General features: G+C 50.2%; 1 protein-coding gene across 1 annotated transcript in view; it reads left to right on the top strand.

Annotated features, from left to right (window-relative positions):
- The window catches only part of LOC144167837 (phospholipid-transporting ATPase ABCA3-like), a 198,578-nt gene that overhangs the window by 29,087 nt on the left and 152,407 nt on the right, over positions 1-17,084 (top strand). The window contains exon 3 of the mRNA XM_077696996.1: positions 1,722-2,286. Within this exon, the coding sequence (XP_077553122.1) occupies positions 1,722-2,286 (565 nt within the window). The remainder of the gene's footprint in view (positions 1-1,721; positions 2,287-17,084) is intronic.

Below are 17,084 nucleotides of genomic sequence, written 5' to 3' on the forward strand. Positions count from 1 at the left end.
TTAGATTAGATTGGATCGTATTGGATTTGGATTGGATTGGATTAAGGTGGATTGTGTTGGTGTGATGCGGGTTGTTGTGTGGATGAGGAAGTCAAGTTTCACTGGCGAAGAAAAAGCGAGGCACGGGACGTCAGACAAGGACAACGTATATTAACGGGACAGAATTAAAAAAATACACAATTAGCTATGACCTAATCTAATCAAAGGACTAGATGTCCGACAAGACACTGTTAACTCAATAGAGTTCCCGCTCACGTCTTGCAGTACTCGGCGGTAGGAAGCTGTGGTGGTACACTTGATCGGTGTGATGGCTGCAGGCGCTGTCTCCTTGACGCTGGCGCTGGCCACCGCAAAGTGTGGTCCCGTGCGCTAGGCTCGGGGCGCTGCCGCGGTGGCCTTGTCGATACCGGTGCTGCGACGGTTGAGTGCTTCGGCCCGGGTGCTCCGTGGCCAGTCTCGGCTGAGCTGCCTTGATATCCGCGGGGAAGATGCGGCTCGCAACGGAGGTTCCCCGAACGTTCTCGTCCGGCAGGTCGCTCCTCGAAAGTCGTTCCTTCCGCTCCCCTCCCACGATCCTCCGGCTTCCTCCTTCTCTTTCTCTCCCGCGCCCTTCTTCGGCCTCCGCACACCTCGTCTTCCTCGCTTCCACCTGCCGACCCCTGTCCGGTGAGCAGCGCCTCCTCACAGTTGGATTGTGTTGCGTCATAGCCGCGGCAGACGCACTGGCGCCGGCGGGTGCCCAGGTGAGAGCGAACACTCTCTCTCAACATCTGCGGGTGTGCGGCCCAGCGCGCTCTCACTCCGCCGGTGGGCGGCGCTGCGCGTGGTGCTGCGCATGTGCAGTACTCTCTGTCTCCGCGGTCTCCTCTCCTTCGGGCGCGCTGCGCATATAACCGGTGTGCCGCTCTCCGGCGGCCTTTCGGTCGACGGTTGCTCTCCGCTTGCGCTTGCTCTCCCCTCAGCGTCGCATCACACCAGGGTTCCCGCGAGGGGAGGTGGGCGTAATTTTTTTTCGCTCTATTCGTCTTTCGGCTCAAACTTTCACCGACATTGGCCGTCTAGCGCTCACTCAATAGAGAGTTTTAGCATAGCGGCTCCCGTACGCTACGCTAAGGTTAGCGGGTAGCGGGACCGGACTGCGCATGCGCGCGCGGGGACTGCGAGGAGGTTGCCACTCAGCGAAGGGAAAGAGCGGGCATGGCGAAGGCAGGCCTCGCGGAACTAATCCACCCCACCGTGACGAATTTGCTCCCCCCAGTCGCGCCCCGCTACCCGCCGCCGTAGCGTTAGCGGACGGAGCACGCTATGCTAAATCTCTCTAATAATTATGGTGCCGGTAATATACCAACAACCAGGAAGAGTAAGATAGTGACGCTACACTGTGCGATGAAATGACAGCAATTTGAGAGGCACTGTAATATGGGAAGCGCTGCGGAAGAACCTCACCACGGCATTCCATAAGGTTAAGCAATGATTTTGTAGGACGATAGCGAAGCCTCGTATGGTATATTCCTGTGCACCTCAAGCCAACCGCTCAGCGACCTTTGTCAGCTGCTACACTACTAAAAGGCCCCGTTATGTCACACAAGAAGTACTAAACTCTGAGCCGTTGCCGGTACATGCCAGCAACGGTTCGGCCGGCCTGAAATGGCATTCGGGCCATCCATGGTTGCTTCGCTTGGCTCGTGCTAACTTACTCTCGTGGGCATGGTCCACTGCAGGTTCTGGTCTCGTGGTTCAACGTCCGGTCTCGGCGGTCCGAGGCCCTGTCTTTGCTACTGCTGCAGAACGCCGTGCTGGAGCAGGTGACCGGAAACGGCCAATACAGCATCCAGGCGGCGTTGCAGTTTCTCCCGGGCGGCGCCTCTGTGAGTCCGGCGAACGTGTTCAGCTGGCTGTCGGACGTGGAGCTGAAGCTGAGCGGCGCCACCTTCGTGCCCGTCTCGCTGGGCCTGTTCACCGCCGCCGCGGCCGTGTTCCCGAGCATGGACCAGGCCGAGGGCGGCCGGCTGCTGCAGCGCCTAGCCGGCGTGTCCGGTAGCCTGTACTGGGTCTCGAACATGTTCTGGGACTACGCCGTGCTCTACCTGCTCTACATGCTCCTACTGTCACCCATGGTGGTCATTTGGGGCTTGGGCGACAGCTTCCAGTTCTGGATGTCCGTCGTGCTGCTGTTTGCCGCCTACGGCTGGGCTGCTATCCCGTTCGCCTACATCATGGCTGGAATCGGGGGGCAGCGGGCGTCCAGGTCCTTCGCTCTGGCAATCGTGGCCAAGTGTGCCTTGGGTAAGTGCCACGAACGTGCGGCATGTGGGCCCAAAAACCCGTCCTCTCGCTAGTTACTACACTGGGGTGCTGTTCAAGCTAGTTCTGGGCAAGCAACACCAAAATTTTGTTCGGCGTCCTGGAAGCCTTTCACCGTAACAATAATTTCCGTGGACAACTAATATTCCCGCTTAGAGGCGACAGGTGGTGCGGTTCGCGGCCTTTGGAAGCGAAGCTTTCTTGGTCTCACTCATGGCGTTCGACGTAGCGCCAGAACAAACAGTGGCTTTCAAAAAACGATGACAATACGCGAAGGCTGATCAAGCGCCTCAAGAAAAAAAAAACGCTTCCCGTGGTGGGAATCGAGCCTGGGTTCCTTCTCTACGAAGCTGTCGTCTGTCCCATTCCGACACTCCGACATAGTCAAGGCAGTTTTGAATTTGCGCTTTGACTTTGATTCAAGTTGTATGAGAACATTTGCATGATAATCACTGTAAAAGAACGCTTTAACTATCTCTCTCGTTAGATGAAACGGGCTTTGAATTTTTGAACTTACACTTCTGATAATGTAATGAACTTAAATTTCTGATAATGTGGAGCAGCAGCTTTCGGTTAGAAAAAGAAAGCACAGTGAGCCAATTTTATTTGCCCAAACAGGGGCGATGTTTAAAAATGCTTCCCCCCTAGCATGAAAAATTTCCCGGCACACCCGAGCCTGCTTACGAGTTTGGGGGTTATTGCAAGAGTTACCGTTTGTATGCGCCTAAAAAGTAATATATCTATGTATATATATATATATATATATATATATATATATATATATATATATATATATTGTAAGGAGGATTTATTCCAAGGCCAAAGGACTGCTCAGCTCAAAGTCAGCTCTAGGAGTCAGGAGCACGAAGTCCGCTCTGCAGTGTCGGCCGAGAGCAAAAGCGAGAGGCAGCTTCTTCTTCCTTCCAAGCGTTCGCGATGCGGCTGCCGTCTATTGTTGTTACTTGACTGCGATGATGATGCTCTGTTTCGGCACGTACCCTCTCATGGCGAGTGGACAGTGCTTCCTATACTCGCGTTGCTCCTTCGTGAATTGCGCTGGCGACGGGCATCCTTACAATTGCCCCCGGGGAAAAAGAGCCATCCTGGCGATCAGGGAGTCGAAATGGTGAGGGGCTCAACGTAAGGCTTGAGGCGCTGGACATGTACTATATCACGGCCGCGGCGTCGGTGGTCGGGTGATGGGGCAACAGGCTCGACAATGTAATTGACAGGGGAGGTGCGTTTGACGACACGGTAGGGACCATCGTATCGCGAAATGAGCTTACTGCTCAATCCAGGAGCAGTCGTTGGCACCCACAGCCAAACAAGTGATAGGGTAAGAAGCTTGGTGCAGAGGTCTTTTCGTCATGCTGTGTCTTCTGTCGTTGTTGGTCTTCCTTGGTTAGTGAACGTGCCAGTTGGCGGCATTCTTCGGCGTGTTTCGCAACGTATGAGATGGGCGTGCACTCTGAGTCATCAGGGCTATAAGGAAGTATTGTGTCCAGCGTACAAGAGGGCTCGCGTCCATACAAAAGGAAAAACGGAGAGAAGCCAGTCGTGGCTTGCTTGGCGGTGTTATACGCATATGTAACAAATGGAAGGATGGTGTCCCAATTAGAATGATCAGATGCCACGTACATTGCGAGCATATCCCCTAGCGTCCGGTTGAAACGTTCGGTGAGACCATTGGTCTGTGGGTGGTACGCTGTTGTGGTGCGATGGATGGTTCGGCAGGCTGTGAGGAGGGCTTCTATAACTTCAGACAGAAAAACCCTTCCTCTGTCACTGAGTAGTCCTCTAGGCGCTCCATGTCGTAGAATGAAGTGCCGAAGGAGGAAAGAGGCAACTTCAGGCGCAGTTGCAGCCGGCAGTGCTGCCGTCTCTGCATATCGGGTCAGGTGGTCAACAGCCACAACAACCCACCTGTTTCCAGCTGCCGTGCAAGGGAGAGGCCCATAGATGTCGATGCCGACGCGGTCGAAGGGTCGTTCTGGACATGGTAAAGGTTGTCGAGGTCCAATTCCTTGGCGAGGTGGAGATTTGCGGCGTTGGCAGTGAACACAGGAACGAACGAACTGACGAATAAAACGGTACATGCCGCGCCAGTAGTACCGCAGGCACAAACGTTGGTAGGTTTTGGGTACACCAGCATGGGCGCAGTGCGGCTCGTCGTGAAAATATGCGCATATTTGTGCACGTAGGTGGCGTGGAATTACTAGGAGCCACTTGCGACCTTCGGGTTGGTAGTTGCGTCGAAACAGCAGACCGTCACGAATGGCAAAGTGCGACGCTTGCCGGCGTAGATTTCGAGATACACCTTTCGCCGATGAGCCTGACAGGAGTTTGAAGATGGAGGAAATCCAGGCGTCTTTCTTTTGCTCGGATGACATGGACTGTATCTCCAGTGGTGAGAGGTAACAATCGGTAGTCGAGAGTCGCTCACTTTCATGCGGCAATGGGGAGCGAGAAAGGGCATCAGCGTCATGGTGCTTCCGGCCTGACCTATAGGTAACGCGAATATCATATTCCTGGAGTCGCAAAGCCCAGCGTGCTAGGCGACCGGACGGATCTTTTAGTGAGGACAGCCAGCAAAGCGAGTGGTGGTCCGTAACAACCTCGACAGGGCGGCCGTAGAGATACGAGCGGAACTTTGCAAGCGCCCAAACAACAGCTAAGCATTCTCGCTCTGTCACAGAATAGTTGGTCTCGGCTTTTGTTAGCGTACGACTTGCGTAGGAGACCACATACTCGTCATAACCTGCCTTCCGTTGTGCGAGAACTGCCCCCAAACCGACTCCGCTCGCATCGGTGTGAATCTCGGTAGGGGCGTCGGGATCGAAATGGCGCAGGATTGGCGGAGATGTGAGGAGATGACGCAGTTTAGCAAAAGCGTCGTCGCAAGCCGTTGACCACTCAGAGATACTGCCTTCCTTGCTGAGGAGCTGTGTCAGTGGCGCGATGAGGGATGCAAAGTTCCGTACGAAGCGGCGAAAATACGAACACAGCCCAATGAAGCTGCGAAGGGCCTTCACTGATGTCGGCTTCGGGAACTCTGCCACAGCACGCAACTTGGCAGGATCCGGCAGCACCCCCGCTTTAGAGACAACGTGGCCGAGGATGGTCAGCTGTCGGGCAGCAAAACGGCACTTCTTGAGGTTTAGCTGCAGTCCTCAAAATTTGCTCAAGTCGGATGAGATGTGTGGAAAAATCTGGAGAAAAGACCACAATATCATCCAGGTAACAAAGGCATGTCTGCCATTTGAGTCCACGGAGAATGTTGTCCATCATTCGCTCGAAGGTTGCAGGCGCATTGCAGAGGCCAAACGGCATGACGTTAAACTCATAGAGGCCATCTGGAGTAACAAAGGCCGTTTTTGCACGATCAGCCTCCGCCATGGGGACCTGCCAATATCCTGAGCGTAAGTCAATTGAAGAAAAAAACTCTGCGCCTTGAAGACAATCGAGGGCGTCATCGATTCTTGGCAAAGGATATACGTCTTTGCGGGTTATCTTGTTAAGCCGTCGGTAATCGACGCAAAACCGAATAGAACCGTCCTTCTTCTTGACAAGCACTACCGGTGACGCCCATGGACTCGTGGATGGTCGAATCACACCACGTTGGAGCATGTCCTCGACTTGTTCGTCAATTACGTGGCGTTCAGAAGGAGAAACGCGCTAGGGACGTGGTCGTAAGGGTGCGTGACTCCCAGTGTCGATGTTGTGTTCAACAGTGGTGGTACGCCCCAGGCCATTCTGGACAGAATCAAAAGACGTCCGAAATCGGTGCAGCAATGCAAGAAGTTGGTCTCGTTCGGACGACGAAAGCTTGTCATCAACGGCGCGAAGAAAGATATCTGCAGACGGTTGGGGTGTCGCTGCTGCAGGAGCGCAGAGTCCACTGACGTCAAGGGTTGTTAAATCATCTGGAAAATCCACAGCCACAACAGAAGCTACGGTCTCGACGTGGCCGACGCACTCTCCGCGTTGCAAGGTGCAGGGACATGAGCCGTAGTTAGAAAGGAGAAGTGTAGCTTCGCTGTTGCGGATTGGAAGCAGGGAGAAAGGAAGCGGAAGATTTCGGCGCTGGTAGAACAGGGTAGAAGGCGTAAAGAGTACTGTCGCATTGGACAGAGAGGGGCACGATAAAGAAGCAAGGACGGCGGAATGAGGAGGAATGCTAACTTCTTCCGCGAGGAGCAGTTTTACGGCAGAGCAAGCGGGCGGGTCATCAGCGGTAGGATCTATGGACGGGAAGAGCTCTACTTCGGCACGGCCACAGTCGATTACAGCTCCATGTTGGGAAAGGAAGTCCCACCCCAGTATTACATCGTGGGAGCACGAAGGCAGGACAACGAACTCGATAACGTATAGGACGTCTCGAATAACGGCACGGGCAGTGCACACGCCGAGTGGATCTATGGGATGAGCCGTAGCAGTCTGCAATAAGAACCCGAGGTGCGGCGTCGTGACCTTCTTTAAGCGGCGGCAGAGTTTGGCGTCCATGACAGAAACGGCGGCTCCAGTGTCGACAAGGGCTAAGATTTCGGCGCCATCTATGACAATACTAATGATGTTTGCGGGAGAGGGAGGAGATCTTGGGCAGATCGACGACGACGCAGTTCTTGCCTCCGGAACTGCGGCGCCTAGTTTTCCGCTTGCGTTGGGGTAGGACGACGACGCATGGGCGACAGCGAGCGTCGTCGTGGAGACGAAGATCGGCGGCCGGCGAAGTCACGGCTTTCGGAGGGCATAGATGTCACCGGTGAATACGCGGCGCCCTCCTGAATGAGTTGCGATGGGGCGTAGGAATAAGCCGTGGCAGGGTTGCGTCCAGTTGTCATACTGCGGCGGCAATAGCGGGCCACATGGCCAGGAGCCCTGCATGCAAAGCAAATTGGACGATTGTCCAGCGTCCTCCAAGGGTTAGTGAGTTGCGGACCAGAGCATACCGGGGGCGTACAGGTACGCGGGGCTGCAGAAAGACGGGGCTTTGATGTATGTACCTGGCTGCGACTTCAGCATAAGGTCGCCGTGGGACAGAGTCAAGAAAGGTCGGTGGAGCGGCCATCAGCATGGAGGGTATAGAATCGGCATAAGCCAGAGTTGTGGTGACTGGGGCTGTCGGCGTAGCGTCGGAATAGGGCACGGGGGCGACAACAACAGGAGTTGACTGCAGTGCAGTTGGAAGGGACTGAGCAACTTGTTGTTGGACAATGGTCCGGAGGTCAGGGCTGAGGGAAGATTTACGCTCCGGAACGTTTGGCATTAGGGACAATTGACGAGCCACTTCCTCGCGCACAAACTGCTGGATTCGCTGAAATAATGTACCATCACTGTCGTTAGCAGCCAAGCTGGACATAAACTGATCTTGTACGACGGGTCGCCGAGTGAGAGCCCGCTGCCTACGCAGCTCGTCGAAACTCTGGCAAATGGTAACGACCTCTGCCACAGTTTGGGGGTTTTTCGCGAGGAGCATTTGGAAGGCATCGTCTTCGATCCCTTTCAGGATGTGCTTGATCTTGTCCGTTTCGGGCATGGCGCTGTCGATCCTCCTGCACAGATCTACGACGTCCTCGATGTACGAAATGAAGTTTTCACCACTTTTCTGTGCACGCTCGCGCAAACGCTGCTCCGACCATAATTTTCGTACAGCGGGGCGTCCAAATACTGCTTGGAAGTCGGCTGGCCACGTTTCAAGACGGGCTGCATTGTTCAGGAACCATTTCTCCGCGAGCCCAGTCAAAGAATATTCCACGTTATTGAGCTTGAGGCGGTTGTCCCAATTGTTACGAGTGCTCACCCGTTCAAACGCGGCAAGCCAGTCGTCGACGTCCTGCTCATCGGTGCCGTTGTACTTGGGAGGGTCCCGTTCACGGATCGCACCAGAGCAGACGATGGGTGTTGGCGTAGGCGCCGGGTTATCGTCGCGAGGCATTGTAGGAGTTTGAAGTGTCCGATTGCGGAGCTCCAGGGTAAGAAAACGACTGCCGACGCGGGTCACGCCCTCTCGACGATTGTGCGAAGGCCGATGAGGTGGGAAGCTGGGGCCAGGACGGGGAGGAACCCGCACACTCCACCAAAATTGTAAGGAGGATTTATTCCAAGGCCAAAGGACTGGTCAGCTCAAAGTCAGCTCTAGGAGTCAGGAGCACGAAGTCCGCTCTGCAGTGTTGGCCGAGAGCAAAAGCGAGAGGCAGCTTCTTCTTCCTTCCAAGCGTTCGCGATGCGGCTGCCGTCTATTGTTGTTACTTGACTGCGATGATGATGCTCTGTTTCGGCACGTACCCTCTCATGGCGAGTGGACAGTGCTTCCTATACTCGCGTTGCTCCTTCGTGAATTGCGCTGGCGACGGGCATCCTTACAATATATATATATATATATATATCATCATCATCACCAGCCTGTCTACGCCCACTGCAGGGCAAAGGCCTCTCCCATTATTCTCCAATTACCTCGGTCCTGTGCCAACTGTGACCAATTTATCCCCGCAAACTTCTTGATCTCATCTGCCCATCTAACTTTCTGCCGCCCCCTGCAGCGCTTGCCTTCTCTAGGGATCCTCTCTGTTACCCTTAATGACCAGCGGTTATCTTGCCTTCGCATTACATGCCCTGCCCAAGTCCATTTCTTCTTCTTAATTTCTACTAAATGTCTTTAACACCAGTTTGCTCCCTGACCCACTCCGCTCTCTTCTTGTCCCTTAAAGGGACACTGAAGTGAATTTGTCAAGCTCCCGTTTTTGCTTGCACTGCGTAGACTGGCTCAAATTAGCACACTTTTCATCGTTTATCCGGTTGACAAATCGGTAATTATTTTATAAAGCGCGAAAGAAGAAAAACTACCATGCGCGGTTTGCGGCGGCCGCACCAACTAAGGCTGTGACGTTGAGAGGAGGGGCGCCGTGATTGGACGATGCCCAAGGTTAGCAATCACACAAGTTTCGGTTTCGGTTTCGGTTCTGTAAAACATAACCAATGGCTTTGTTGGATGGGCATTCTCAATATCTCAGTAATCATCGTACCGCGCTTCTGTCATGTTGTCGGCTGTAAAATGCACAAGATAAGCCTCCCAGGACGGCTTGTAATCGTAGCATTCACTAGCCGAGACCTTCGCAGTTCATGAACGCCCTCCGCGTACCCGCAGACACCCAAATGTCATGCGCTTTTCCCCCATATTTGGAGCTTGCCTCCCTCATGCCTGTATCGTAAAAAGCGTGTTCGCACCAGGCCAAGGGTCTGTTCATTCTGGCCTGTGCCCGCTGCCTGCAAGCAGTCGGTGCTTATGGCAACAGCACGCCAACGAGAACTCGCTAGCGCGCCAGTGCCAGCCTGCGCGCGTTTTGTAAACTAGTTCGTGTAGCCATGAACGTTGCGGCCCCAAAAAAGGTGAACTCAATATAGAAAACATCGGCGGAAAACAAAAAAGTTAACTTACAAAAAGAAAAGAACGTACCCGCGGGGATTCGAACTCGTGACACGCAAAACATTTGCGGTGTATTCCTAGCGCCCCAGACTGCTAGGCCACGGAGCGGGACGCAAATGCCTTGCTAATATAGGGTATATATTGCACAACCGGTTTACACTTTTATTTATTTTTGCCATTTCAAGCCGTTTAGGTGACTATTTGTTGTACTGCGATCGTGCAGTAAGCGTCGCCCGAGTTTCCACAGTAGCTCACGTCTAGCAATTGCATTTCGTAGACGGAAAAGCGTTCGCAGATGCGTAGTCGTGCTGCTGACCGCTGTGCTTGTTCGCCCAGCACAAAAAAGTGCTTCCCGCGCCCTAGTTTTACGCTGTACGGTAAAAATATCAGTTGATTTTATTTGCTTAGTACCTATATTGACTTCGCTGACTCTTCTCCCGCCTTCAAGAGGCCTTATATTTTCCTACTGGCGTACCAGTCAGCGAAGCGTCGCATGTGCAGCGCTTGTGTGAAGCGACCTTGACTTGGAGCTAGATACAGTGTACAAACAAACCAAGTAAAGAAAGGCACATTCTTCCATTCACAAACGTGTCCTGGCTTCGTTTCAACTAAGCGAATTCGAATTGCGACCAAGCCAATTTTTTTTAACCTCCTTGATTGCGACGACCCGCCGGCGGCCGGCGGACGAAACGTTGGGCCGACTGACTCTGTCGGCCGGGGAGCCGTGCAGTAGCGCAGCCGTGGCGCAGCCAATTGCCAGCTCATCCCCTCCTGACGTCACACGAAAACGCCACAGAAAGTGGGCGAGCGTAAAGAGAGGAGGACAGCGTTTTCGAATTAGTTTTTTTACTAAATAAAATCGCGTAAACGCGCCTAGAGTGGTCGAAACATGGCCTGGGGACTCCGGACTACAATTTGCGCTAGTAATCCCGCAATGTTTACATATCACTTCAGTGTCCCTTTAATGTTACACCTATCATTTTCCGCTCCATTGCCCGCTGAGTCGTTCTCAATTTAAGTTGAACCCTCTTAGTGAGCCTCCAAGTTTCTGCCCCGTAGGTGAGTACCGGTAGGATGCAGCTGTCATACACTTTCTTCTTCAACGACAATGGTAGGCTGCTATTCATTATCTGATAATGTCTGCCATATGCACCCCACCCCATTCTGATCCTTCTAATTATCTCTGCCTCATGGTTGGGATCTGGGGTCACAACTTGGCCTAAGTATATATATTCGCTTACCACTTCCCCTGCCTCGCCATCTATCTCAAACTGCTGTGCTGTCCCGAGGTTATTGATCATTACTTTAGTTTTCTGCATATTAATTTTCAGGCCCACGGTTCTACTCTGTTCGCCCAGTGCGGAAAGCATGCTTTGCAATTCGTCCCCCGAGTTACTTAGCAAGGCAACGTCATCAGCAAATCTGAGGTTACTGAGGTATTCTCCATTAACCCATACTCCCACCTGTTCCCAATCCAACGTTCTGAATACTTCTTGTAAGCATGCTGTGAATAACATTGGAGAGATTGTGTCTCCTTGTCGATACCCTTCCTCATAGGTATTTTACTGCTCTCCTTATGGAGGATGATGGTAGCTGTAGAGCCATTGTAGATATCCTCTAGTATTCTTACATAATGCTCATCTACCCCCTGGTTCCGTAATGCCTGAATGACTGCTAGGGTTTCGACCGAGTCAAATGCTTTCTCATAATCTATGAAGGCTATATATAGGGGTTGAGTATACTCAGTGCACTTCTCTATCACCTGATTGATCGTGTGAATATGGTCCATTGTTGAATAACCTTTACGGAACCCTGCTTGTTCTTTAGGTTGACTGAAATCTAAGGTTGCAGAGATTCGGTTAGCGATTACCTTAGCAAACACCTTGTAGACGACTGACAGTAAGCTGATCGTCCTGTAGTTTTTCAAGTCCTTCATGTCGCCTTTCTTATGGATTAGGATGATGTTCGCGTTCTTCCAAGATTCCGGTACCATTGCGGTCATTAGTCATTGCGTATACAGGTTTGCCTGTTTTTCAAGTACAATTTCACCGCCATCCTTCAAGAGGTCTGCTGTTATCTGATCCTCACCAGGTGCTTTGTCCCCTTTCATTTCTTTCAAAGCTTTCCTTACTTCTTCGGTCGTTACTGGTGGGATGTCTATCTCCTCTGAACTACTGCCTCGTTCGGCATTATCCTGTATGTCCCGGCTACTGTACAGATCCCTATAGAGCTCATCGGCCACTGTGACTATTTTATCCCTATTTGTGATGACATTGCCTTGCTTATCCTTAAGTGCATACATCTGATATTTCCCCACGCCAAGACGTCTCTTTACTGCTTTCAGGCTACCTCCGTTCTTTACAGCGTATTCGATCCTCTCCATATTATACTTCCGTATGTCAGCTGTCTTGCGCCTATTGATTAACTTCGAGAGCTCCGCTAGTTCTATTCTGTCAGCTGCGGTAGAGATTCTCATGGTTTGCCGTTTCCTGATTAGATCTTTCGTCTCCTGTGAAAGTTTACCAGTATCCTGTCTAGCCATAGTGCCCCCGACTTCTACTGCACACTCCGTGAGAATGCGTGTAAGGTTGTCGCTGGCTTGTTGTGTCGTAAGCTCGGCTTCCTCGTTAAGGGCGTAATATCGGTTCTGCAGCGCGATCCTGAATTCTTCTACTTTACGTCTTACTGTTTGCTCATTTATCGGCTTCTTTCGTACTAGCTTGTTGCGGTCCCTCCTCAACTCTAGCCTAATTCGAGATCTTACCATACGGTGGTCACTGCACCTTAACCTTCCGAGCACTTCCACATCCTGCACGACGCCAGTGTTATCGCATAATATGAAGTCTATTTCATTTTTGTGCTCCCCATTCGGGCTCCTCCAGGTCCACTTCCGACTCTCCCGTTTACAGAAGAAGGTATTCATTATGCGTAGGTTATTCCGTTCTGCAAACTCAACTACTAGGTCCCCCCTGCTATTTCTACAGCCCAGACCATAGTTCCCAACTGCCTTGTCTCCAGCCTGATTCTTGCCTACTTTAGAATTGAAGTCCCCCATAACTACAGTATACTGCGTTTTTACTTTAGCCATTGCCGATTCCACATCTTCATAGAGGCGTTCCACTACTTGGTCGTCGTGGCTGGATGTGGGCGCGTAGCCCTGCACCACCTTGAGCTTGTACCTCTTATTGAGCCTAATTACAAGAGCTGCTACCCTTTCGTTAATGCTGTAGTATTCGTCTATGTTGCCAGCTATGCTTTTATTGACTAGAAATCCCACTCCCAGTTCTCTTGTGTCCTCTAGACCACGGTAATATAAGACGTGTCCATTTTTCAGCACCGTAAGGGCTTCGCCTGCCCTCCTAACCTCGCTAAGCCCTATTACATCCCATTTAATGCCCTCTAATTCCTCGAACAACACCTCGAGACTTGCTTCGCTAGATAAGGTTCGCACGTTAAACGTTGCCAGGTTCAGATTCCATTGGCGGCCTGTCCGGTCCAGTGATTCTTAGCACCCTCTGCTGCGTCACAGGTCTGACCGCCGCCGTGGTCAGTTGCTTCGCAGCCGCTGGGGACTGAGGGCCGAGGGTTAGTTGGCGTATTCATGGGAGGTTGTGGCCGTTACTACACCAGGGTGGCCAATCCTGCTCTGGTGAGGGAGTGCATTACCGGCAATGGTCGCCGGGGTCAGGCCGCACCCCAAGCCCCTTTGTGCAATTCCATCAATACGCGGATTTTTTTTTTTTTAAATCCGGTGGCAATTGTCCGGCACCGGGATTCGAACCACGGGCCTTCTGCACGCGAGGCGGGTGTTCTACCTCTACGCCATCGCTGCATCCATATATATATATATATATATATATAATATATATATATATATATATATAAGAGAAGAAAACTTTGAACAAGATAAAAGCACGATTGTTGCCAATGTTTCAGCAAAGAGACTTGCTATATATATATATATATAGTTAAGACAAAAGATTCCTGGCTATAAGGTTAACTGTACTATAGAGGTGTCACATTGAAAAACATGATATTTATTATAACGTTTCGACCGGGGGCCGGTCTTTTTCAAGGATACAAATAGTGCAGATCAGCTGGGTTTAAATACATTTCAGTTGTGCAGATCAGTTGGGTTTAAATACATTTCAGTTGTGGGCGGGGCAAGAAGATGTATCAAGCATAAAACGTAGGGCTGTACGTGACACAAAAGCACACGAGGCGACCCTTTCCACGCATTCACAATTACGGTGCTTCAGTCCAATTTCAAAACGCATTATGATCGTGAAGCCCGTGAATCGTACCTTATTTACAAGTTTAACACTGTCTTGAGCGGCATAAATGAAAAAAAAAGGCCGATTGCATTGCTTGCCCAATCAGGCACCGGAGAAGGCCGATGCAGCGAGCAACTGAGAAACCTTGTTCTGAAAGAGAAGCGAAGCGTTCTTACTTCTTCTTTTCTCTCTCTTTTTTTTCAAAAATGTGTATAGTGTACTATGTACGTATTGTACTTTACACTGTGTCAGTGTATTGCTTGTGTATAGTTGCCGTACCGCATAGGCACAAATATACATAGATTTCAGCATAGTACCCCTTGCTTTATATTTTTTATATCGTTTTCTTTATTTGTATGATTATTATTTTTTGTTCTTTTGCACTGAAAAATTGCTATCGGGTAGATAAAACCACTTGTCTTTTTTGTGGTGATGTTCTGTTTAGTTTTTTCTGTGTGTCTGTCTTCGGCTATGTAAAGAAATATCATCTTGCGTGAATGCTCTTCAAAAACTTCATGTTGCACTGTACATCTTCTTTTTTCTATGTGTTTTTAGCCTTATGTCCATTTATTTTTCGGTATTTATGTGATCAAGCTTACATTAGCGTTATTTTGCATAGTATTGTCCTTGCATTGCGTGAACTCGTGGACGCCTCGTGGACGGCTGCCACGTTTTACGCAGGAAAACGTTTCCGCGATTTCAGGTCGTGTGAAACCACGTGTCACTTTGGTCTTTTCTTTGAACCTCTTTCATCCCCACACTACCCCCTGCAGTTTTCGCGCCCCTCCCGCTAATCTCAATCCCCCTTTTCCTTCGCTTTCTTTTTCCTTTTTTTTCCTTTGTGTGTCTGTGTGTGTGTGTATGTTAACGCTTGCACCAGGGATCCGTAATTACCTCTGGGCTCTCCCACCCTTTTCTCCTCACCAGTCAATTTCCTCTGGTTCTTTGCATATTTTCTGTATTTTTGAAACTCCCACACCCCGCAAGTTGCCCTACCAGGCACCTGCCGCCAGAAACAGGTCAACAAACGAGCAGGAAACGAGCTCCTCTTTAGTTCTCACTTTCTTGCTTTCCCGTCGTGACTTCAGTACCTTGCAATGCTTCCCTCTTATCCTATAGCCTCGCCTTCCTTGATTAGGCCCCTTTTCCCCTCTGTTCCCCTGCACCACTCCAACGCCCCCCCCCCTTTTTTTCCCCCTTTCCCCCCACCTTTTGTTTCCACCACTTGCGTTCTGCGGCTTTGTATGGTTTTGTGTCGCGTAGAGCCTACGTTTTTTCTTGATACATATTCTTGCCCCGCCCACAACTGAAATGTATTTAAACCCAACTGATCTGCAATATTTGTACTTTCAAAAACACCGGCCCCAGGTCGAAACGTTAGAATAAATATTATGTTTTTCAATGTGACACCTCTATCGTGTATATATATATATATATATATATATATATATAGTAAAAAATGGGTATAGCTTCTAACAAAACTGTTTATTGGTCGACGTTTCGATCGGATGCCGATCTTTCTTTCGGATGCCGATCTGTCTTGAGAAAGATCGGCATCCGATCGAAACGTCGACCAATAAACAGTTTTGTTAGAAGCTATACCCATTTTTTACTATTTGCTACGGCAACCAAAGACAGCCCTTCTCGTAATCAATCTATATATATATATATATATATATAGTAAGGAAATGAGGGGCTCGTTGGGGGAATACAGAAAGATAGGTCGGCAGTCTACAACGCCAAAGGAGGCATAGGGGTGTGGTTAGGCTCTTTTTTTACTACGGTTAATGAAGTTAATATTTTTTTAAATATACGGAAGAAAGAAAGAAAGAAAAACACGCGCCCAGAGTGGGGACCGAACCCACGCCTTTCGATCAGATCTCGAATGCCTTACCAATTCGGCTATCTGGGCGACTGTGTTCTCCCTCACTTTCTGTGCTGTTTATATTTACTAGAAGTGTATCTGACGCTTGAGGGTGGCAGCCAGCGCCACTGAGACTACACGGGGAGAAGGGGACCTTCTTTTCAACCCCCGGGGCGTGACAAGAACGTCTACAGCCTGTCATGAGCGGTTAACTAGCGGGAAGCCCTCTTATGCTACCTAGGCATCAAGGCTGCCAGAACCGAGACCCTAGCTAGGCTTTCGCAGAATAATATAGTAAGGAAATGAGGGGCTCGTTGGGGGAATACGGAAAGATAGGTCGGCAGTCTACAACGCCAAAGGAAGCATAGGGGTTTGGTTAGGCTCTTTTTTTACTACGGTTATTAACTTAACTTAATTTAAAACTTCACTTAAAATATTAACTTCATTAACCGTAGTAAAAAAAGAGCCTAACCACACCCCTATGCCTCCTTTGGCGTTGTAGACTGCCGACCTATCTTTCTGCATTCCCCCAACGAGCCCCTAATTTCCTTACTATATTATTCTGCGAAAGCCTAGCGAGGGTCTCGGTTCTGGCAGCCTTGATGCCTAGGTAGCATAAGAGGGCTTCCCGCTAGTTACCCGCTCATGACAGGCTGTAGACGTTCTAGTCACGACCCGGGGGTTGAAAAGAAGGTCCCCTTCTCCCCGTGTAGTCTGAGTGGCGCTGGCTACCACCCTCAAGCGTCAGATACACTTCTAGTAAATATAAACAGCCCAGAAAGTGAGGGAGAACACAGCCGCCCAGATAGCCGAATTGGTAAGGCATGCGAGATCTAATCGGAAGGCGTGGGTTCGGTCCCCACTCTGGGCGCGTGTTTTTCTTTCTTTCTTCCGTATATTTAAAAAAATATTAACTTCATTAACCGTAGTAAAAAAGAGCCTAACCACACCCCTATGCCTCCTTTGGCGTTGTAGACTGCCGACCTATCTTTCTGTATATATATATATATATATATATATATATATATATATATATATATATATATATATATATATATATAGACTGAAAAGATAAAAACTCACACAGAGCGCGAAAAAAAATAAGGTTAGTAGCGACAGAGACAAACGAGAAAGACTTAGAAAATAAAAATAAGTTTACTGACGTTTCAGGGAGAGGACTCCCTTTCTTCAGAGTACTGAAGAAAGGGAGTCCTCTCCC

Source organism: Haemaphysalis longicornis, unplaced genomic scaffold (genome assembly GCF_048455015.1).
Source record: "Haemaphysalis longicornis isolate Haplotype H1 unplaced genomic scaffold, Haemaphysalis longicornis Haplotype H1 scaffold_2, whole genome shotgun sequence".
Taxonomy (NCBI): Eukaryota; Metazoa; Arthropoda; class Arachnida; order Ixodida; family Ixodidae; genus Haemaphysalis; species Haemaphysalis longicornis.